Here is a 24762-nt window from a genome sequence, read left to right as displayed (position 1 = left end):
AGTGGATGAGTGAGTGGATGAGTGAGTGAATGAGTGAATAAGTGAATGAATTAGTGTATGAGTGTAGGAGTGAGTGAGTGAGTCAATGAGTGAGTGAATGTATGAGTGAGTGAGTGAATGAGTGAGTGAATGTATGAGTGAGTGAGTGAGTCAATGAGTGAGTGAGTGAATGAGTGAATGAGTGAGTGAATGTATGAGTGAGTGAATGAATGAGTGAGTGAATGAGTGAATGAGTGAGTGAATGTATGAGTGAGTGAGTCAATGAGTGAGTGAGTGAGTGAGTGAATGAGTGAGTGAATGTATGAGTGAGTAAATGAGTCAATGAGTGAGTGGATGAGTGAGTGAATGAGTGAATAAGTGAATGAATTAGTGTATGAGTGTAGGAGTGAGTGAGTGAGTCAATGAGTGAGTGAATGAGAGAGTGAATGTATGAGTGAGTGAGTCAATGAGTGAGTGAATGAGTGAGTGAATGAGTGAGTTAATGTATGAGTGAGTGAGTGAGTGAATGAGTGAGTGAATGAGTGAATGAATGTATGAGTGAGTGAATGTATGAGTGAGTGAGTCAATGAGTGAGTGAGTGAATGAGTGAATGAGTGAGTGAATGTATGAGTGAGTGAATGAATGAGTGAGTGAATGAGTGAATGAGTGAGTGAATGTATGAGTGAGTGAGTCAATGAGTGAGTGAGTGAGTGAATGAGTGAGTGAATGTATGAGTGAGTAAATGAGTCAATGAGTGAGTGGATGAGTGAGTGAATGAGTGAATAAGTGAATGAATTAGTGTATGAGTGTAGGAGTGAGTGAGTGAGTCAATGAGTGAGGGAATGAGAGAGTGAATGTATGAGTGAGTGAGTCAATGAGTGAGTGAATGAGTGAGTGAATGAGTGAGTTAATGAATGTATGAGTGAGTGAATGTATGAGTGAGTGAGTCAATGAGTGAGTGAGTGAATGAGTGAGTGAATGAGTGAGTGAATGTATGAGTGAGTGAGTCAATGAGTGAGTGAGTGACTGAGTGAGTGAATGTATGAGTGAGTGAATGAGTGAGTGAGTGAGTGAATGAGTGAGTGAATGTATGAGCGAGTGAGTCAATGAGTGAGTGAGTGAGTGAATGAGTGAATGAGTGAGTGAATGTATGAGTGAGTGAGTCAATCAGTGAGTGAGTGAATGTATGAGTGAGTGAGTGAATGAGTGAATGAGTGAGTGAGGGAATGAGTGAGTGAATGTATGAGTGAGTGAGTCAATGAGTGAGTGAGTGAATGAGTGAGTGAATGTATGAGTGAGTGAGCTAATGAATGAATGAGTGAATGAATGAGTGAATGAATGAGTGAGTGAGTGAATGAGTGAGTGAATGAATGAGCGAATGAATGAATGAGTGTGGTACCCAGCCAGCATGGTGTACAGGAGGATGAGTGAATGAGTGAATGAGTGAATGAGTGAGTGAATGAATGAGTGAATGAATGAATGAGTGTGGTACCCAGCCACCATGGTGTACAGGAGGATGAGTGAATGAGTGAGTGAGTGAATGAGTGAATGAATGAGTGAATGAGATACCCAGCCAGCATGATGTACAGGAGGATGAGTGAATGAATGAGTGAGTGAATGAGTGAATGAATGAGTGAATGAATGAATGAGTGTGGTACCCAGCCAGCATGGTGTACAGGAGGATGAGTGAATGAGTGAATGAGTGAGTGAGTGAATGAGTGAATGAATGAGTGAATGAATGAATGAGTGTGGTACCCAGCCAGCATGGTGTACAGGAGGATGAGTGAATGAGTGAATGAGTGAGTGAGTGAATGAATGAGTGAATGAATGAGTGAATGAATGAGTGAATGAGATACCCAGCCAGCATGGTGTACAGGAGGATGAGTGAGTGAATGAGTGAGTGAATGAGTGAATGAATGAGTGAATGAATGAGTGAATTGAGTACCCAGCCAGCATGGTGTACAGGAGGATGAGTGAGTGAGTGAATGAGTGAATGAATGAGTGAATGAATGAGTGAGTGAATGAATGAGTGAATGAGGTACCCAGCCAGCATGGTGTACAGGAGGATGAGTGAATGAATGAGTGAGTGAATGAGTGAATGAGTGAATGAATGAGTGAATGAATGAGTGTGGTACCCAGCCAGCATGGTGTACAGGAGGATGAGTGAATGAGTGAGTGAATGAGTGAGTGAATGAGTGAATGAATGAGTGAATGAGTGTGGTACCCAGCCAGCATGGTGTACAGGAGGATGAGTGAATGAGTGAATGAGTGAGTGAATGAATGAGTGAATGAGTGAATGAATGAGTGAATGAGATACCCAGCCAGCATGGTGTACAGGAGGATGAGTGAGTGAATGAGTGAGTGAATGAGTGAATGAATGAGTGAATTGAGTACCCAGCCAGCATGGTGTACAGGAGGATGAGTGAGTGAATGAGTGAGTAAATGAGTGAATGAATGAGTGAATGAGTGAGTGAATGAGTGAATGAATGAGTGTGGTACCCAACCAGCATGGTGTACAGGAGGATGAGTGAGTGAATGAGTGAGTGAATGAATGAGTGAATGAATGAGTGAATTGAGTACCCAGCCAGCATGGTGTACAGGGGGATGAGTGAATGAATGAGTGAGTGAGTGAATGAGTGAATGAATGAGTGAATGAATGAGTGAATGAATGAGTGTGGTACCCAGCCAGCATGGTGTACAGGAGGATGAGTGAATGAGTGAGTGAATGAGTGAATGAATGAGTGAATGAATGAATGAGTGTGGTACCCAGCCAGCATGGTGTACAGGAGGATGAGTGAATGAGTGAATGAGTGAGTGAATGAGTGAATGAATGAGTGAATGAATGAGTGAATGAGATACCCAGCCAGCATGGTGTACAGGAGGATGAGTGAGTGAATGAGTGAGTGAATGAATGAGTGAGTGAATGAATGAGTGTGGTACCCAGCCAGCATGGTGTACAGGAGGATGAGTGAATGAGTGAATGAGTGAGTGAATGAGTGAATGAATGAGTGAATGAATGAGTGAATGAGATACCCAGCCAGCATGGTGTACAGGAGGATGAGTGAGTGAATGAGTGAGTGAATGAATGAGTGAGTGAATGAATGAGTGTGGTACCCAGCCAGCATGGTGTACAGGAGGATGAGTGAGTGAATGAGTGAATGAGTGAATGAATGAGTGAATGAATGAGTGTGGTACCCAGCCAGCATGGTGTACAGGAGGATGAGTGAGTGAATGAGTGAGTGAATGAGTGAATGAATGAGTGAATGAGTGAATGAATGAGTGTGGTACCCAGCCAGCATGGTGTACAGGAGGATGAGTGAGTGTATGAGTGAGTGTATGAGTGAATGAATGAGTGAATGAATGAGTGAATGAGTGAATGAGTGAATGAATGAGTGAATGAATGAGTGAATGAGGTACCCAGCCAGCATGGTGTACAGGAGGATGAGTGAGTGAGTGAATGAGTGAGTGAATGAGTGAATGAATGAGTGAATGAATGAGTGAATGAGTGAGTGAATGAGTGAATGAATGAATGAGTGAATGAGGTACCCAGCCAGCATGGTGTACAGGAGGATGAGTGAGTGTATGAGTGAGTGTATGAGTGAATGAATGAGTGAATGAGTGAGTGAATGAATGAGTGAGTGAATGAGTGAATGAGTGAGTGAATGAGATACCCAGCCAGCATGGTGTACAGGAGGATGAGTGAGTGAGTGAATGAGTGAGTGAATGAGTGAATGAATGAGTGAATGAATGAGTGAATGAATGAGTGAATGAATGAGTGAATGAGGTACCCAGCCAGCATGGTGTACAGGAGGATGAGTGAGTGAGTGAATGAGTGAGTGAATGAGTGAATGAATGAGTGAATGAATGAGTGAATGAATGAGTGAATGAGGTACCCAGCCAGCATGGTGTACAGGAGGATGAGTGAGTGAGTGAGTGAATGAGTGAATGAATGAATGAGTGAATGAATGAGTGAATGAGTGAGTGAATGAGTGAATGAATGAATGAGTGAATGAGGTACCCAGCCAGCATGGTGTACAGGAGGATGAGTGAGTGTATGAGTGAGTGTATGAGTGAATGAATGAGTGAATGAGTGAGTGAATGAATGAGTGAGTGAATGAATGAGTGAATGAGTGAGTGAATGAGATACCCAGCCAGCATGGTGTACAGGAGGATGAGTGAGTGAGTGAATGAGTGAGTGAATGAGTGAATGAATGAGTGAATGAATGAGTGAATGAATGAGTGAATGAGGTACCCAGCCAGCATGGTGTACAGGAGGATGAGTGAGTGAGTGAATGAGTGAGTGAATGAGTGAATGAATGAGTGAATGAATGAGTGAATGAATGAGTGAATGAGGTACCCAGCCAGCATGGTGTACAGGAGGATGAGTGAGTGAGTGAGTGAATGAGTGAGTGAATGAGTGAATGAATGAGTGAATGAATGAGTGAATGAATGAGTGAATGAGGTACCCAGCCAGCATGGTGTACAGGAGGATGAGTGAGTGAGTGAATGAGTGAGTGAATGAATGAGTGAATGAGGTACCCAGCCAGCATGGTGTACAGGAGGATGAGTGTGTGAGTGAGTGAATGAATGAATGAGTGAATGAATGAGTGAATGAATGAGTGTGGTACCCAGCCAGCATGGTGTACAGGAGGATGTGTGAGTGAATGAGTGAGTGAATGAGTGAATGAATGAGTGAATGAATGAGTGAGTGAATGAGTGAATGAATGAGTGAATGAATGAGTGAATGAATGAGTGAATGAGTGAATGAATGAGTGAATGAGTGAGTGAATGAATGAGTGTGGTGCCCAGCCAGCATGGTGTACAGGAGGATGCGTGAGTGAATGAGTGAGTGAATGAATGAGTGAATGAGTGAACGAGTGAGTGAATGAGTGAATGAATGAGTGAATGAGGTACCCAGCCAGCATGGTGTACAGGAGGATGAGTGAGTGTATGAGTGTATGAGTGAGTGAATTAGTGAATGAGTGAGTGAATGAGTGAATGAATGAGTGAGTGAATGAGTGAGTGAATGAGGTACCCAGCCAGCATGGTGTACAGGAGGATGAGTGAGTGAATGAGTGAGTGAATGAGTGAATGAATGAATGAGTGAATGAATGAGTGAATGAATGAGTGAATGAATGAGTGAATGAGGTACCCAGCCAGCATGGTGTACAGGAGGATGCCCAGGCTCCAGATGTCGCAGGCCGCGTCGTAACCTTGCTTCTTCAGAACCTGAGGACGGGGTCAAGGGTTACGGCCAAGGGTCAAGGGTCATGGACAAGTAAGTGGGTGAGTGGGTGGGTGAGTGGTTGGGTGATTGAGTGGGCGGGTGGGTGGGTGAGTGGGTGGGTGGGTGAGTGAGTGAGTGAGTGGGTGAGTGAGTGGGTGAGTGGGTGGGTGAGTGGGCGGGTGGGTGAGTGGGTGGGTGAGTGAGCGGGTGGGTGAGTGAGCGGGTGGGTGAGTGAGTTGTTGGGTGAGTGGGTGGGTGAGTGAGTGGGCAATTGAGTGAGCATGTGAGTGAGCGAGCAGGTGGGTGAGCGGGCGGGTGAGAGAGTGGGTGAGTGAGTGAGCGGGCGATCGAGTGAGCGAGCGAGTGACTGAGTGAGTGTGTGAGTGAGTGAGTGAGTGGGCGAGTGAGTGGGTGAGTGAGTGGGCGAGTAAGTGGGCGAGTGAGTGGGCGAGTGGGTGAGTGAGTGGGTGAGCGATTGAGTGGGCGAGTGAGTGAGTGAGTGAGTGGGTGAGTTAGTGAGTGGGTGAGTGAGTGGGCGAGTGAGTGAGTGGGTGAGTGAGTGGGTGAGCGATTGAGTAGCGAGCGAGTGGGTGAGTGAGTGGGTGGGTGAGTGAGTGAGTGACTGAGTGAGTGAGTGGGCGAGTGAGTGAGTGAGCGAGCGAGTGACTGAGTGAGTGTGTGAGTGAGTGAGTGAGCGAGCGAGTGACTGAGTGAGTGTGTGAGTGAGTAAGTGAGCGGGCGAGTGAGTGAGTGAGTGAGTGAGCGAGCGAGTGAGTGTGTGAGTGAGTGGGCGGGTGAGTTGGTGTGTGAGTGAGTGAGCGGGCGAGTGGGTGAGTGATTGAGTGAGTGAGTGGGTGAGTTAGTGAGTAAGCGAGTGAGTGGGTGGGTGAGTGAGTGAGTGAGTGGGTGAGTGAGTGAGTGGGTGAGTGAGTGGGCGAGTGAGTGGGTGAGTGAGTGAGTGGGTGAGTGAGTGGGTGAGCGATTGAGTGGGTGAGTGAGTGGGTGGGTGAGTGAGTGAGTGACTGAGTGAGTGCGTGAGTGGGTGAGCGAGTGAGTGAGGGAGTGGGTGGGCGAGCGAGTGAGTGAGCGAGTGGGTGAGTGAGTGGGTGAGTGGGTGGGTGAGTGGGTGAGTGAGTGGGTGAGCGATTGAGTGGGCGAGTGAGTGAGTGAGCGAGTGAGTGACTGAGTGGGCGGGTGAGTTGGTGTGTGAGTGAGTGAGCGGGCGAGTGGGTGAGTGATTGAGTGAGTGAGTGAGTGGGTGAGTTAGTGAGTAAGCGAGTGAGTGAGTGGGTGGGTGAGTGAGTGGGTGGGTGAGTGAGTGAGTGGGTGAGTGAGTGGGTGAGTGAGTGGGTGAGCGAGTGAGCGAGCGAGTGGGTGAGTGAGTGGGTGAGTGAGTGGGTGAGCGAGTGAGCGAGTGACTGAGTGAGCGAGTTGGTGAGTGAGCGAGTGAGTGAGTGGGTGGGTGAGTGAGTGAGTGAGTGGGTGAGTGAGTGGGCGAGTGAGTGGGCGAGTGGGTGAGTGAGTGGGTGAGTGAGTGAGTGGGCGAGTGAGTGGGCGAGTGAGTGAGTGGGTGAGTGAGTGGGTGAGTGAGTGGGTGAGTGGGTGAGTGAGTGGGTGAGTGAGTGGGTGAGCGAGTGAGCGAGCGAGCGAGCGAGCGGGCAGGCGACCTCTGGAGCGACGAAGTTGGCGGTGTAGCAGGGCGTCATCAGCAGGCCGTTGTCGGCACGGAGTTGCTTGGCGAAGCCGAAGTCACAGAGCCTCACGGACTCCGGGTCGGCCGACGCGTCCACAAACAGCATGTTGCTGGGCTTGAGATCCCTGTGCACCACCTGGCCAACACACACACAAACAGCATGTTGCTGGGCTTGAGATCCCTGTGCACCACCTAGCCAACACACACACACACAAACAGCATGTTGCTGGGCTTGAGATCCCTGTGCACCACCTAGCCAACACACAAACACAAACAGCATGTTGCTGGGCTTGAGATCCCTGTGCACCACCTGGCCAACACACACACACACAAACAGCATGTTGCTGGGCTTGAGATCCCTGTGCACCACCTGGCCAACACACACACACACACAGCATGTTGCTGGGCTTGAGATCCCTGTGCACCACCTGGCCAACACACACACACACAAGCAGCATGTTGCTGGGCTTGAGATCCCTGTGCACCACCTGGCCAACACACACACACACACAAACAGCATGTTGCTGGGCTTGAGATCCCTGTGCACCACCTGGCCAACACACACACACACACAAAGAGCATGTTGCTGGGCTTGAGATCCCTGTGCACCACCTGGCCAACACACACACAAACAGCATGTTGCTGGGCTTGAGATCCCTGTGCACCACCTAGCCAACACACACACACAAACAGCATGTTGCTGGGCTTGAGATCCCTGTGCACCACCTAGCCAACACACAAACACAAACAGCATGTTGCTGGGCTTGAGATCCCTGTGCACCACCTGGCCAACACACACACACACAAACAGCATGTTGCTGGGCTTGAGATCCCTGTGCACCACCTGGCCAACACACACACACACACAGCATGTTGCTGGGCTTGAGATCCCTGTGCACCACCTGGCCAACACACACACACAAACAGCATGTTGCTGGGCTTGAGATCCCTGTGCACCACCTTGCCAACACACACACACAAAGAGCATGTTGCTGGGCTTGAGATCCCTGTGCACCACCTGGACAACACACACACACAAACAGCATGTTGCTGGACTTGAGATCCCTGTGCACCACCTAGCCAACACACACACACACACACAGCATGTTGCTGGGCTTGAGATCCCTGTACACCACCTGGCCAACACACACACACACAGAGCATGTTGCTGGGCTTGAGATCCCTGTGCACCACCTAGCCAACACACACACACAAACAGCATGTTGCTGGGCTTGAGATCCCTGTGCACCACCTGGCCAACACACACACACACAAACAGCATGTTGCTGGGCTTGAGATCCCTGTGCACCACCTGGACAACACACACACACACACAAACAGCATGTTGCTGGGCTTGAGATCCCTGTGCACCACCTGGCCAACACACACACACAAACACAAACAGCATGTTGCTGGGCTTGAGATCCCTGTGCACCACCTGGACAACACACACACACACACAAACAGCATGTTGCTGGGCTTGAGATCCCTGTGCACCACCTGGACAACACACACACACACACAAACAGCATGTTGCTGGGCTTGAGATCCCTGTGCACCACCTGGCCAACACACACACAAACACAAACAGCATGTTGCTGGGCTTGAGATCCCTGTACACCACCTGGCCAACACACACACACACACACAAACAGCATGTTGCTGGGCTTGAGATCCCTGTGCACCACCTGGACAACACACACACACACACAAACAGCATGTTGCTGGGCTTGAGATCCCTGTGCACCACCTAGCCAACACACACACACACAAACAGCATGTTGCTGGGCTTGAGATCCCTGTGCACCACCTGGCCAACACACACACACACACAAAGAGCATGTTGCTGGGCTTGAGATCCCTGTGCACCACCTAGCCAACACACACACACACACAAAGAGCATGTTGCTGGGCTTGAGATCCCTGTGCACCACCTTGCCAACACACACACACACAGCATGTTGCTGGGCTTGAGATCCCTGTGCACCACCTTGCCAACACACACACACACAGCATGTTGCTGGGCTTGAGATCCCTGTGCACCACCTGGACAACACACACACACACACAAACAGCATGTTGCTGGGCTTGAGATCCCTGTGCACCACCTGGACAACACACACACACAAACAGCATGTTGCTGGGCTTGAGATCCCTGTGCACCACCTGGACAACACACACACACACACAAACAGCATGTTGCTGGGCTTGAGATCCCTGTGCACCACCTGGACAACACACACACACACAGCATGTTGCTGGGCTTGAGATCCCTGTGCACCACCTGGCCAACACACACACACACAAACAGCATGTTGCTGGGCTTGAGATCCCTGTGCACCACCTGGACAACACACACACACACAGCATGTTGCTGGGCTTGAGATCCCTGTGCACCACCTGGACAACACACACACACACAAACAGCATGTTGCTGGGCTTGAGATCCCTGTGCACCACCTAGCCAACACACACACACACACAAACAGCATGTTGCTAGGCTTGAGATCCCTGTGCACCACCTGGCCAACACACACACACACACAAACAGCATGTTGCTGGGCTTGAGATCCCTGTGCACCACCTGGCCAACACACACACACACACAAACAGCATGTTGCTAGGCTTGAGATCCCTGTGCACCACCTGGCCAACACACACACACACACAAACAGCATGTTGCTAGGCTTGAGATCCCTGTGCACCACCTGGACAACACACACACACAAACAGCATGTTGCTGGGCTTGAGATCCCTGTGCACCACCTGGACAACACACACACACACACAAAGAGCATGTTGCTGGGCTTGAGATCCCTGTGCACCACCTTGCCAACACACACACACACAAACAGCATGTTGCTGGGCTTGAGATCCCTGTGCACCACCTTGCCAACACACACACACAAAGAGCATGTTGCTGGGCTTGAGATCCCTGTGCACCACCTTGCCAACACACACACACACACAGCATGTTGCTGGGCTTGAGATCCCTGTGCACCACCTGGACAACACACACACACAAACAGCATGTTGCTGGGCTTGAGATCCCTGTGCACCACCTGGCCAACACACACACACACACAAACAGCATGTTGCTGGGCTTGAGATCCCTGTGCACCACCTGGCCAACACACACACACAAACAGCATGTTGCTGGGCTTGAGATCCCTGTGCACCACCTGGCCAACACACACACACACACAAACAGCATGTTGCTGGGCTTGAGATCCCTGTGCACCACCTGGCCAACACACACACACACACAAACAGCATGTTGCTGGGCTTGAGATCCCTGTGCACCACCTGGCCAACACACACACACACAAACAGCATGTTGCTGGGCTTGAGATCCCTGTGCACCACCTGGCCAACACACACACACACACAGCATGTTGCTGGGCTTGAGATCCCTGTGCACCACCTGGCCAACACACAAACACACAAACAGCATGTTGCTGGGCTTGAGATCCCTGTGCACCACCTGACCAACACACACACACACAAACAGCATGTTGCGGGGCTTGAGATCCCTGTGCACCACCTGGACAACACACACACACACACAAACAGCATGTTGCTGGGCTTGAGATCCCTGTGCACCACCTGGCCAACACACACACACACACAAAGAGCATGTTGCTGGGCTTGAGATCCCTGTGCACCACCTGGACAACACACACACACACAAACAGCATGTTGCTGGGCTTGAGATCCCTGTGCACCACCTGGACAACACACACACACACAAACAGCATGTTGCTGGGCTTGAGATCCCTGTGCACCACCTGGCCAACACACACACACACAAACAGCATGTTGCTAGGCTTGAGATCCCTGTGCACCACCTGGACAACACACACACACACAAACAGCATGTTGCTGGGCTTGAGATCCCTGTGCACCACCTGGCCAACACACACACACACACACAAACAGCATGTTGCTGGGCTTGAGATCCCTGTGCACCACCTGGCCAACACACACACACACACAGCATGTTGCTGGGCTTGAGATCCCTGTGCACCACCTGGCCAACACACACACACACACAGCATGTTGCTGGGCTTGAGATCCCTGTGCACCACCTGGCCAACACACACACACACACAAACAGCATGTTGCTGGGCTTGAGATCCCTGTGCACCACCTGGCCAACACACACACACACACAACATGTTGCTGGGCTTGAGATCCCTGTGCACCACCTGGCCAACACACACACACACAAACAGCATGTTGCTGGGCTTGAGATCCCTGTGCACCACCTGGACAACACACACACACAAATAGCATGTTGCTGGGCTTGATATCCCTGTGCACCACCTGGACAACACACACACACACACAAATAGCATGTTGCTGGGCTTGAGATCCCTGTGCACCACCTGGACAACACACACACACAAACAGCATGTTGCTGGGCTTGAGATCCCTGTGCACCACCTGGACAACACACACACACAAACAGCATGTTGCTGGGCTTGAGATCCCTGTGCACCACCTGGCCAACACACACACACACACAAACAGCATGTTGCTGGGCTTGAGATCCCTGTGCACCACCTGGCCAACACACAAACACACAAAGAGCATGTTGCTGGGCTTGAGATCCCTGTGCACCACCTGGACAACACACACACACAAACAGCATGTTGATGGGCTTGAGATCCCTGTGCACCACCTAGCCAACACACACACACACAAACAAAGAGCATGTTGCTGGGCTTGAGATCCCTGTGCACCACCTAGCCAACACACACACACAAACAGCATGTTGCTGGGCTTGAGATCCCTGTGCACCACCTGGACAACACACACACACACACAAACAGCATGTTGCTGGGCTTGAGATCCCTGTGCACCACCTGGACAACACACACACACAAACAGCATGTTGATGGGCTTGAGATCCCTGTGCACCACCTAGCCAACACACACACACACAAACAAAGAGCATTGTTGCTGGGCTTGAGATCCCTGTGCACCACCTAGCCAACACACACACACAAACAGCATGTTGCTGGGCTTGAGATCCCTGTGCACCACCTGGCCAACACACACACACACACAAACAGCATGTTGCTGGGCTTGAGATCCCTGTGCACCACCTGGCCAACACACACACACACACAAAGAGCATGTTGCTGGGCTTGAGATCCCTGTACACCACCTGGCCAACACACACACAAACAGCATGTTGCTGGGCTTGAGATCCCTGTGCACCACCTGGCCAACACACACACACACAAGCAGCATGTTGCTGGGCTTGAGATCCCTGTGCACCACCTGGCCAACACACACACACACAAACAGCATGTTGCTGGGCTTGAGATCCCTGTGCACCACCTGGCCAACACACACACACACACACAAAGGTCCCCCGTGTAGCCTCGTACAGTGATGGGGCAAGTGCCGTGAGTAGCGAGTAGCAGCAGCTACCTATGAGCATACAAAGACACAGATAACCCGTGTAGCCTCGAGCAGACTGTAGGGGCAAGTGCTGTTAGTAGTAAGCGAGTGAGCGAGTGAGCGTGTGAGTGGGTGAGATGAGTGAGTGAGCGTGTGAGCGTGTGAGTGAGCGTGTGAGTGAGCGTGTGAGTGAGCGTGTGAGTGAGTGAGTGAGCGTGTGAGCGTGTGAGTGAGCGAGCGTGTGAGTGAGTGAGTGAGCGAGCGAGTGAGTGAGCGTGTGAGCGAGTGAGCGTACGAGTGAACGTGTGAGTGAGCGTGTGAGTGTGTGAGCGAGTGAGCGTACGAGTGAGCGAGTGAGCGTGTGAGTGAGCGTGTGAGCGTGTGTGTGAGCGTGTGAGTGAGCGAGTGAGCGTGTGAGTGAGCGTGTGAGCGTGTGAGTGAGCGTGTGAGTGAGCGTGTGAGCGTGTGAGTGAGTATGTGTGAGTGAGCGTGTGATTGAGCGTGTGAGTGAGCGTGTGAGTGAGCGAGCGTGTGAGCGAGCGTGTGACTGAGTGAGCGAGCGAGTGAGCGAGCGTGTGAGTGAGTGTGTGAGTGAGTGAGCGTGTGAGTGAGTGAGTGAGTGTGTGAGCGAGTGAGCGAGCGTGTGAGTGTGTGAGTGTGTGAGCATGTGAGTGAGCATGTGAGCGTGTGAGTGAGCGTGTGAGTGAGCGTGTAAGTGAGCGTGTGAGCGAGTGAGCGAGTGAGCGAGTGAGTGTGTGACTGAGTGTATGTGTGAGTGTATGAGTGAGCGTGCGTGTGAGTGAGTGTATGTGTGAGTGAGCGAGCGAGTGAGTGAGCGTGTGAGTGAGTGTATGTGTGAGCGAGTGAGTGTGTGAGCGAGTGAGCGAGTGAGCGTGTGAGTGAGGGAGCGTGTGAGTGAGCGTGTAAGTGAGCGTGTGAGCGAGTGAGCGTGTGACTGAGTGTATGAGTGAGTGTATGAGTGAGCGTGCGTGTGAGTGAGCGTGTGAGTGAGTGAGCGTGTGAGTGAGCGTGCGTGTGAGTGAGCGTGTGAGTGAGTGTGTGAGCGAGTGTGTGTGTGTGAGTGAGTGAGTGTGTGAGTGTGTGTGTGTGTGAGCGAGTGAGCGTGTGAGCGTGTGAGCGAGTGAGCGTGTGAGTGAGCGAGTGAGTAAACGTGTGAGCGAGTAAACGTGTGAGTGAGTGAGCGAGTGTGTGAGTGAGTGTGCGCGTGTGTGTGTAAGTAAACGTGTGAGCGAGTGAGTGTGTGAGTAAACGTGTGAGTGAGTGAGCGTGTGAGTGTGCGTGTGAGTGTGTGTGTAAGTAAACGTGTGAGTGAGTGAGTGAGCGTGTGTGTGAGCGTGTGAGCAAGTGAGCGAGTGAGCGAGTGAGTGTGTGAGTGTGTGAGCGAATGAGCGAGTGTGTGTGTGTGAGTAAGCGTGTGTGTGAGTGAGTGAGTGTGTGAGTGAGTGAGTGATTGTGTGAGTGAGTGAGTGAGCGAGTGAGTGAGTGTGTGAGTGTGTGTGTGAGTGAGCGTGTGTGTGAGTGAGTGGGCGAGTGAGTGAGCGAGTGAGCGTGTGAGTGAGTGAGTGTGTGAGTGAGTGAGTGTGTGTGTGTGTGAGTAAGCGTGTGTGTGAGTGAGTGAGTGTGTGAGTGAGTGAGTGAGCGTGTGAGTGAGCGTGTGTCTGAGTGAGTGTGTGTAAGTAAACGTGTGAGCGTGTGAGCGAGTGAGTGAGTGATTGTGTGAGTGAGCGAGTGAGTGTGTGAGTGTGTGTGTGAGCGAGTGAGTGTGTGTAAACGTGTGTGTGAGCGTGTGTGTGAGTGTGTGTGTAAGTAAACGTGTGAGTGAGTGAGTGAGCGAGTGAGCGAGTGAGTGAGTGAGTGAGCGTGTGTGTGTGTGAGTGTGTGAGTGTGCGTGTGAGTGAGTAAGCGTGTGAGTGAGTAAGCGTGTGAGTGAGTGAGTGAGTGTGTGAGTGAGTGAGTGAGCGTGTGAGTGAGCGTGTGAGCGTGTGAGTGTGTGAGTGAGTGTGTGAGTGTGTGTGTGAGTGTGTGAGTGAGTGAGTGAGTGTGTGAGTGAGTGTGTGAGTGAGTGTGTGAGTGAGTGTGTGAGTGAGCGTGTGAGCGTGTGAGTGAGCATGTGAGTGAGCGTGTGAGTGAGCGTGTGAGTGAGTGAGCGTGTGAGTGAGTGAGCGTGTGAGTGAGCGTGTGAGCGTGTGAGCGAGTGTGTGAGCGTGTGAGTGAGTGTGTGTGTAAGTAAACGTGTGTGTGAGTGTGTGAGTGAGTGTGTGTGTGAGTGAGTGTGTGAGTGAGTGAGTGAGCGTGTGTGTGAGTAAGCGAGTGTGTGAGTGTGTGAGTGAGTGTGTAAGTAAACGTGTGTGAGTGTGTGAGTGTGTGTGAGTGAGTGAGTGAGTGTGTGAGTGTGTGTGTAAGTAAACGTGTGTGTGAGTGTGTGAGTGAGTGTGTGTGTGAGTGAGTGTGTGAGTGAGTGAGTGAGCGTGTGTGTGAGTAAGCGAGTGTGTGAGTGTGTGAGTGTGTGAGTGTGTGAGTGAGTGTGTGTGTGAGTGAGTGTGTGAGTGAGTGAGTGAGCGTGTGAGTGAGTGTGTGTGTGAGTGAGTGTGTGAGTGTGTGAGTGAGTGTGTAAGTAAACGTGTGTGAGTGTGTGAGTGTGTGTGAGTGAGTGAGTGTGTGAGTGTGTGTGTGAGTGAGCGAGTGAGCGTGTGAGTGAGTGAGCGAGCGAGTGAGTGAGTGAGCGAGTGTGTGAGTGAGTGAGTGAGCGAGTGAGTGTGTGAGTGAGTGAGTGTGTGAGTGTGTGTAAGTAAACGTGTGTGAGTGTGTGAGTGTGTGAGTGAGTGTGTGTGTGTGTGAGCGAGTGAGTGAGCGTGTGAGTGAGTGAGTGTGTGAGTGAGCGTGTGAGCGAGTGAGTGAGTGTGTGAGTGAGTGTGTGTGTAAGTAAACGTGTGTGTGTGTGTGTGAGTGAGTGAGTGAGCGAGCGTGTGAGTGTGTGTGTAAGTAAACGTGAGTGAGTGTGTGAATGAGTGTGTGAATGAGTGTGTGTGTGAGTAAGCGTGTGTGTGAGTGTGTGTAAGTAAACGTGTGTGAGTGAGTGTGTGTGAGTGAGTGAGTGTGTGAATGAGTGTGTGAGTGTGTGTGTGAGTGAGTGAGCGAGTGAGTGTGTGAGTGTGTGTGTGAGTGAGCGTGTGAATGAGTGTGTGAGTGCGTGTGAGTGTGTGAGCGAGTGAGCGTGAGTGAGTGAGCGTGTCGCACCCCCTGCGAGTGAGTGAGTGAGCGTGTGAGTGTGTGTGTGAGTAAGCGTGTGTGTGAGTGTGTGTAAGTAAACGTGAGTGAGTGTGTGAGTGTGTGAGTGTGTGAGCGAGTGAGCGTGTGAGTGAGTGAGCGAGTGAGTGAGTGTGTGAATGAGTGAGTGAGTGAGCGTGTGAGTGTGTGAGTGTGTGAGTGTGTGTGAGTGTGTGAGTGAGTGTGTAAGTAAACGTGAGTGTGTGAGTGAGTGAGCGAGTGAGTGAGTGAGCGAGTGCGTGAGTGTGTGAGTGTGTGAGTGTGTAAGTGAGTGAGCGAGTGAGCGTGTGAGTGAGTGAGCAAGTGAGTGAGCGTGTGTGTGTGTGTGTGAGTAAGCGTGTGTGTGAGTGTGTGAGTGTGTGAGTGTGTGAGTGAGTGTGTGAGTGAGTGTGTGAGTGAGTGTGTGAGTGAGTGTGTGAATGAGTGAGTGAGTGAGCGTGTGAGTGAGCGAGTGAGTGTGTGTGAGTGTGTGAGTGAGTGTGTGAGTGAGTGTGTGAGTGAGTGTGTGAGTGAGTGTGTGTGTGAATGAGTGAGCGTGTGAGTGAGCGTGTGAGTGAGTGAGCGAGTGAGTGAGTGTGTGAGTGAGCGTGTGAGTAAACGTGTGAGTGAGTGAGTGAGCGAGTGTGTGAGTGAGTGTGTGAGTGTGTGAGTGAGTGAGTGAGCGTGTGAGTGAGTGAGTGTGTGAGTGAGTGTGTAAGTAAACGTGAGTGAGTGTGTGAGTGAGTGTGTGAATGAGTGTGTGAGTAAGCGTGTGTGTGAGTGAGTGTGTGTGTGAGTGGTGAGTGAGCGTGTGTGAGTGTGTGTGTGTGTGAGTGAGTGAGTGTGTGAGTGAGTGTGTGTGAGTGAGTGAGTGTGTGAGTGAGTGAGTGTGTGTGTAAGTAAACGTGTGTGTGTGAGTGAGTGAGCGAGTCTCACCCCCTGCGAGTGAAGGTAAGCTACGGTGCGCGTCACCGTCTGCAGCACTGCGCTGGCCTCGCGCTCCGAGAAGAACTTCTGCAGCAGGATCTTGTCCAGCAGCTCGCCGCCCGTCATCAGCTCCGTGACCAGGTGGACGTGCTTCCCGTCGTCGTAAACCTTCGCACCGACACGCACGCACACACACAAACACAAACACACACACACAAACACACACACACAAACACACACACACACACACAAACACACACACACACACAAACACAAACACACACAAACACACACACAAACACACACACAAACACACAAACACACACACACAAACACACACACACAAACACACACACAAACACACACACACAAACACACACACACAAACACACAAACACACACACACACAAACACGCGCCATCGGTCGAGCGAGCGAGCGAGCCGGCGAGTGAGTGGGCGAGTGGGCGGGCGAGTGAGTGAGTGAGTGAGTGGGCGAGCGAGTGAGTGAATGAGTGAGTGAGTGAGCGAGTGAGTGAGTGGGCGAGTGAGCGAGTGAGTGAGTGGGCGAGTGAGTGAGTGAGTGGGCGAGTGAGTGAATGAGTGGGCGAGCGAGTGGGTGGATGAGTGAGTGGGTGAGTGAGCGAGCGAGCGAGCGAGCGGGCGATCGAGCGACCAGCACTCACGTCGCGCAGCGTGATGATGTTGGGGTGCTGCCCGTAGCGGAGAAGGATCTCAATCTCCTCCGAGGGGTCCCGCTTGCTCTTGTCGATGATCTGCGTCCATTTGAAGAAGCAAAATCAACGGGGGAGGGGGGGGCGAGTAACACAGACGAGATACAAATCTCTCACACTCCACGTGGGACAAGTCTCTACCAGCGTGTAGCTCACAAGTCTCTACCAGCGAGTAGCTCACACACTCCACGTGGGACAAGTCTCTACCAGCGAGTAGCTCACACACTCCACGTGGGACAAGTCTCTACCAGCGAGTAGCTCACACACTCCACGTGGGACAAGTCTCTACCAGCGAGTAGCTCACACACTCCACGTGGGACAAGTCTCTACCAGCGAGTAGCTCACACACTCCACGTCGGACAAGTCTCTACCAGCGAGGAGCTCATACACTCCACGTGGGACAAGTCTCTACCAGTGTGTAGCTCACACACTCCACGTGGGACAAGTCTCTACCAGCGTGTAGCTCACACACTCCACGTGGGACAAGTCTCTCCCAGTGTGTAGCTCACACACTCCACGTGGGACAAGTCTCTACCAGTGTGTAGCTCACACACTCCACGTGGGACAAGTCTCTACCAGCGAGTAGCTCACACACTCCACGTGGGACAAGTCTCTACCAGTGTGTAGCTCACACACTCCACGTGGGACAAGTCTCTACCAGTGTGTAGCTCACAAACTCCACGTCAGGGACAAGTCTCTACCAGCGAGTAGCTCACACACTCCACGTGGGACAAGTCTCTACCAGTGTGTAGCTCACACACTCCACGTGGGACAAGTCTCTACTAGCGAGTAGCTCACACACTCCACGTGGGACAAGTCTCTACCAGCGAGTAGCTCACACACTCCACGTGGGACAAGTCTCTACCAGCGTGTAGCTCACACACTCCACGTGGGACAAGTCTCTACCAGCGTGTAGCTCACACACTCCACGTGGGACAAGTCTCTACCAGTGTGTAGCTCACACACTCCACGTGGGACAAGTCTCTACCAGTGAGTAGCTCACACACTCCACGTGGGACAAGTCTCTACTAGTGTGTAGCTCACACACTCCACGTGGGACAAGTCTCTACTAGTGTGTAGCTCACACACTCCACGTGGGACAAGTCTCTACCAGCGAGTAGCTCACACACTCCACGTGGGACAAGTCTCTACCAGCGAGTCGCTCACACACTCCACGTGGGACAAGTCTCTACCAGCGAGTAGCTCACACACTCCACGTGGGACAAGTCTCTACCAGCGAGTAGCTCACACAGTCCACGTGGGACAAGTCTCTACTAGTGAGTAGCTCACACACTCCACGTGGGACAAGTCTCTACCAGCGTGTAGCTCACACACTCCACTTGGGACAAGTCTCTACCAGCGAGTAGCTCACACACTCCACTTGGGACAAGTCTCTACCAGCGAGTAGCTCACACACTCCACGTGGGACAAGTCTCTACCAGCGAGTAGCTCACACACTCCACGTGGGGGACAAGTCTCTACCAGCGAGAAGCTCACACACTCCACGTGGGGGACAAGTCTCTACCAGCGAGTAGCTCACACACTCCACGTGGGACAAGTCTCTACCAGCGTGTAGTTCACACACTCCACGTGGGACAAGTCTCTAACAGCGAGTAGCTCACACACTCCACGTGGGGGACAAGTCTCTACCAGTGTGTAGCTCACACACTCCACGTGGGACAAGTCTCTACCAGCGAGTAGCTCACACACTCCACGTGGGACAAGTCTCTACCAGTGTGTAGCTCACACACTCCACGTGGGACAAGTCTCTACCAGCGAGTAGCTCACACACTCCACGTGGGACAAGTCTCTACCAGTGTGTAGCTCACACACTCCACGTGGGACAAGTTTCTACCAGCGTGTAGCTCACACACTCCACGTGGGACAAGTCTCTACCAGCGAGTAGCTCACACACTCCACGTGGGACAAGTCTCTACCAGTGTGTAACTCACACACTCCACGTGGGACAAGTCTCTACCAGCGAGTAGCTCACACACTCCACGTGGGACAAGTCTCTACCAGCGAGTAGCTCACACACTCCACGTGGGACAAGTCTCTACCAGTGTGTAGCTCACACACTCCACGTGGGACAAGTCTCTACCAACGTATAGCTCACACACTCCACGTGGGACAAGTCTCTACTAGTGTGTAGCTCACACACTCCACGTGGGACAAGTCTCTACCAGCGAGTAGCTCACACATTCTACGTGGGACAAGTCTCTACCAGCGTGTAGCTCACACACTCCACGTGGGACAAGTCTCTACCAGCAAGTAGCTCACACACTCCACGTGGGACAAGTCTCTACTAGTGTGTAGCTCACACACTCCACGTGGGACAAGTCTCTACCAGCGAGGAGCTCACACACTCCACGTGGGACAAGTCTCTACCAGTGTGTAGCTCACACACTCCACGTGGGACAAGTCTCTACCAGCGAGTAGCTCACACACTCCACGTGGGACAAGTCTCTACCAGCGAGTAGCTCACACACTCCACGTGGGACAAGTCTCTACCAGCGTGTAGCTCACACACTCCACGTGGGACAAGTCTCTACCAGCGAGGAGCTCACACACTCCACGTGGGACAAGTCTCTACCAGTGTGTAGCTCACACACTCCACGTGGGACAAGTCTCTACCAGTGAGTAGCTCACACACTCCACGTGGGACAAGTCTCTACCAGCGTGTAGCTCACACACTCCACGTGGGGGACAAGTCTCTACCAGCGTGTAGTTCACACACTCCACGTGGGACAAGTCTCTACCAGCGAGTAGCTCACACACTCCACGTGGGGGACAAGTCTCTACCAGTGTGTAGCTCACACACTCCACGTGGGACAAGTCTCTACCAGCGAGTAGCTCACACATTCCACGTGGGACAAGTCTCTACCAGCGTGTAGCTCACACACTCCACGTGGGACAAGTCTCTACCAGCAAGTAGCTCACACACTCCACGTGGGACAAGTCTCTACTAGTGTGTAGCTCACACACTCCACGTGGGACAAGTCTCTACCAGCGAGGAGCTCACACACTCCACGTGGGACAAGTCTCTACCAGTGTGTAGCTCACACACTCCACGTGGGACAAGTCTCTACCAGCGAGTAGCTCACACACTCTACGTGGTACAAGTCTCTACCAGCGAGTAGCTCACACACTCCACGTGGGACAAGTCTCTACCAGCGAGTAGCTCACACACTCCACGTGGGACAAGTCTCTACCAGCGAGTAGCTCACACACTCCACGTGGGACAAGTCTCTACCAGCGTGTAGCTCACACACTCCACGTGGGACAAGTCTCTACCAGCGAGGAGCTCACACACTCCACGTGGGACAAGTCTCTACCAGTGTGTAGCTCACACACTCCACGTGGGACAAGTCTCTACCAGTGAGTAGCTCACACACTCCACGTGGGACAAGTCTCTACCAGTGAGTAGCTCACACACTCCACGTGGGACAAGTCTCTACCAGCGTGTAGCTCACACACTCCACGTGGGACAAGTCTCTACCAGTGTGTAGCTCACACACTCCACGTGGGACAAGTCTCTACCAGTGAGTAGCTCACACACTCCACGTGGGACAAGTCTCTACCAGTGTGTAGCTCACACACTCCACGTGGGACAAGTCTCTACCAGCGAGTAGCTCACACACTCCACGTGGGGGACAAGTCTCTACCAGTGTGTAGCTCACACACTCCACGTGGGACAAGTCTCTACCAGTGAGTAGCTCACACACTCCACGTGGGACAAGTCTCTACCAGTGTGTAGCTCACACACTCCACGTGGGACAAGTCTCTACCAGCGAGTAGCTCACACACTCCACGTGGGACAAGTCTCTACCAGTGTGTAGCTCACACACTCCACGTGGGACAAGTTTCTACCAGCGTGTAGCTCACACACTCCACGTGGGACAAGTCTCTACCAGCGAGTAGCTCACACACTCCACGTGGGACAAGTCTCTACCAGTGTGTAACTCACACACTCCACGTGGGACAAGTCTCTACCAGCGAGTAGCTCACACACTCCACGTGGGACAAGTCTCTACCAGCGAGTAGCTCACACACTCCACGTGGGACAAGTCTCTACCAGTGTGTAGCTCACACACTCCACGTGGGACAAGTCTCTACCAACGTGTAGCTCACACACTCCACGTGGGACAAGTCTCTACTAGTGTGTAGCTCACACACTCCACGTGGGACAAGTCTCTACCAGCGAGTAGCTCACACATTCCACGTGGGACAAGTCTCTACCAGCGTGTAGCTCACACACTCCACGTGGGACAAGTCTCTACCAGCAAGTAGCTCACACACTCCACGTGGGACAAGTCTCTACTAGTGTGTAGCTCACACACTCCACGTGGGACAAGTCTCTACCAGCGAGGAGCTCACACACTCCACGTGGGACAAGACTCTACCAGTGTGTAGCTCACACACTCCACGTGGGACAAGTCTCTACCAGCGAGTAGCTCACACACTCCACGTGGGACAAGTCTCTACCAGCGAGTAGCTCACACACTCCACGTGGGACAAGTCTCTACCAGCGAGTAGCTCACACACTCCACGTGGGACAAGTCTCTACCAGCGAGTAGCTCACACACTCCACGTGGGACAAGTCTCTACCAGCGTGTAGCTCACACACTCCACGTGGGACAAGTCTCTACCAGCGAGTAGCTCACACACTCCACGTGGGACAAGTCTCTACCAGCGAGTAGCTCACACACTCCACGTGGGACAAGTCTCTACCAGCGAGTAGCTCACACACTCCACGTGGGACAAGTCTCTACCAGCCAGTAGCTCACACACTCCACGTGGGACAAGTCTCTACCAGTGTGTAGCTCACACACTCCACGTGGGACAAGTCTCTACCAGCGAGTAGCTCACACACTCCACGTGGGACAAGTCTCTACCAGCGTGTAGCTCACACAGTCCACGTGAGACAAGTCTCTACCAGCGAGTAGCTCACAAACTCCACGTGGGACAAGTCTCTACCAGTGAGTAGCTCACACACTCCACATGGGACAAGTCTCTACCAGCGTGTAGCTCACACACTCCACATGGGACAAGTCTCTACCAGTGTGTAGCTCACACACTCCACGTGGGACAAGTCTCTACCAGCGAGTAGCTCACACACTCCACGTGGAGGACAAGTCTCTACCAGCGAGTAGCTCACACACTCCACGTGGGACAAGTCTCTACCAGTGTGTAGCTCACACACTCCACGTGGGACAAGTCTCTACTAGTGTGTAGCTCACACACTCCACGTGGGACAAGTCTCTACCAGTGTGTAGCTCACACACTCCACGTGGGACAAGTCTCTACCAGTGTGTAGCTCACACACTCCACGTGGGACAAGTCTCTACTAGTGTGTAGCTCACACACTCCACGTGGGACAAGTCTCTACCAGTGTGTAGCTCACACACTCCACGTGGGACAAGTCTCTACCAGTGTGTAGCTCACAAACTCCACGTCAGGGACAAGTCTCTACCAGCGAGTAGCTCACACACTCCACGTGGGACAAGTCTCTACCAGTGTGTAGCTCACACACTCCACGTGGGACAAGTCTCTACTAGTGAGTAGCTCACACACTCCACGTGGGACAAGTCTCTACCAGCGAGGAGCTCACACACTCCACGTGGGACAAGTCTCTACCAGCGAGTAGCTCACACACTCCACGTGGGACAAGTCTCTACCAGCGTGTAGCTCACACACTCCACGTGGGACAAATCTCTACCAGCGTGTAGCTCACACACTCCACGTGGGACAAGTCTCTACCAGCGAGTCGCTCACACACTCCACGTGGGACAAGTCTCTACCAGCGAGTAGCTCACACACTCCACGTGGGACAAGTCTCTACCAGCGAGTAGCTCACACAGTCCACGTGGGACAAGTCTCTACTAGTGAGTAGCTCACACACTCCACGTGGGACAAGTCTCTACCAGCGTGTAGCTCACACACTCCACTTGGGACAAGTCTCTACCAGCGAGTAGCTCACACACTCCACTTGGGACAAGTCTCTACCAGCGAGTAGCTCACACACTCCACGTGGGGGACAAGTCTCTACCAGCGAGAAGCTCACACACTCCACGTGGGACAAGTCTCTACCAGCGAGTAGCTCACACACTCCACGTGGGACAAGTCTCTACCAGCGAGTAGCTCACACACTCCACGTGGGACAAGTCTCTACCTGCGAGTAGCTCACACACTCCACGTGGGACAAGTCTCTACCAGCGAGTAGCTCACACACCACGTGGGACAAGTCTCTACTAGCGTGTAGCTCACACACTCCACGTGAGGGACAAGTCTCTACCAGCGAGTAGCTCACACACTCCACGTGGGACAAGTCTCTACCAGCGAGTAGCTCACACACTCCACGTGGGACAAGTCTCTACCAGCGAGTAGCTCACACACTCCACGTGGGACAAGTCTCTACCAGCGAGTAGCTCACACACCACGTGGGACAAGTCTCTACTAGCGTGTAGCTCACACACTCCACGTGGGACAAGTCTCTACCAGCGAGTAGCTCACACACTCCACGTGGGACAAGTCTCTACCAGCGAGTAGCTCACACACTCCACGTGGGACAAATCTCTACCAGCGTGTAGCTCACACACTCCACGTGGGACAAGTCTCTACCAGCGAGTAACTCACACACTCCACGTGGGGGACAAGTCTCTACCAGCGAGTAGCTCACACACTCCACGTGGGACAAGTCTCTACCAGCGAGTAGCTCACACACTCCACGTGGGACAAGTCTCTACCAGTGTGTAGCTCACAAACTCCACGTCAGGGACAAGTCTCTACCAGCGAGTAGCTCACACACTCCACGTGGGACAAGTCTCTACCAGTGTGTAGCTCACACACTCCACGTGGGACAAGTCTCTACTAGTGAGTAGCTCACACACTCCACGTGGGACAAGTCTCTACCAGCGAGGAGCTCACACACTCCACGTGGGACAAGTCTCTACCAGCGAGTAGCTCACACACTCCACGTGGGACAAGTCTCTACCAGCGTGTAGCTCACACACTCCACGTGGGACAAATCTCTACCAGCGTGTAGCTCACACACTCCACGTGGGACAAGTCTCTACCAGCGAGTCGCTCACACACTCCACGTGGGACAAGTCTCTACCAGCGAGTAGCTCACACACTCCACGTGGGACAAGTCTCTACCAGCGAGTAGCTCACACAGTCCACGTGGGACAAGTCTCTACTAGTGAGTAGCTCACACACTCCACGTGGGACAAGTCTCTACCAGCGTGTAGCTCACACACTCCACGTGGGACAAGTCTCTACCAGCGAGTAGCTCACACACTCCACTTGGGACAAGTCTCTACCAGCGAGTAGCTCACACACTCCACGTGGGGGACAAGTCTCTACCAGCGAGAAGCTCACACACTCCACGTGGGACAAGTCTCTACCAGCGAGTAGCTCACACACTCCACGTGGGACAAGTCTCTACCAGCGAGTAGCTCACACACTCCACGTGGGACAAGTCTCTACCTGCGAGTAGCTCACACACTCCACGTGGGACAAGTCTC

At 52.3% G+C, this 24762-nt stretch overlaps 1 protein-coding gene across 5 annotated transcripts in view; it reads right to left on the bottom strand.

Moving 5' to 3' along the window:
* Nucleotides 1-24762, bottom strand: part of LOC116956558 (ribosomal protein S6 kinase alpha-3-like) — a 120905-nt gene that overhangs the window by 6816 nt on the left and 89327 nt on the right. For 4 of the 5 annotated variants that reach the window (XM_076054461.1, XM_076054460.1, XM_076054462.1 and 1 more), the window contains exons 17-19: nucleotides 17189-17278; nucleotides 16515-16673; nucleotides 10707-11525 (exon numbers count right to left, since the gene is read on the bottom strand). In XM_076054461.1, coding sequence (XP_075910576.1) covers nucleotides 10722-11525; nucleotides 16515-16673; nucleotides 17189-17278 — 1053 coding nt within the window. In that variant the 3' untranslated portion in view covers nucleotides 10707-10721. Of the gene's footprint in view, nucleotides 1-5131; nucleotides 5209-6873; nucleotides 7036-10706; nucleotides 11526-16514; nucleotides 16674-17188; nucleotides 17279-24762 lie in introns of those variants that run through there. The other variant, XM_076054464.1, reaches the window with a different exon arrangement.

The sequence above is a fragment of the Petromyzon marinus genome, chromosome 66 (genome assembly GCF_048934315.1).
Source record: "Petromyzon marinus isolate PM22_M1 ecotype Great Lakes invasive population chromosome 66, UKy_Petmar_22M1.pri1.0, whole genome shotgun sequence".
NCBI lineage: Eukaryota > Metazoa > Chordata > Hyperoartia > Petromyzontiformes > Petromyzontidae > Petromyzon > Petromyzon marinus.
This window is presented reverse-complemented; position numbering and strand designations above follow the sequence as displayed.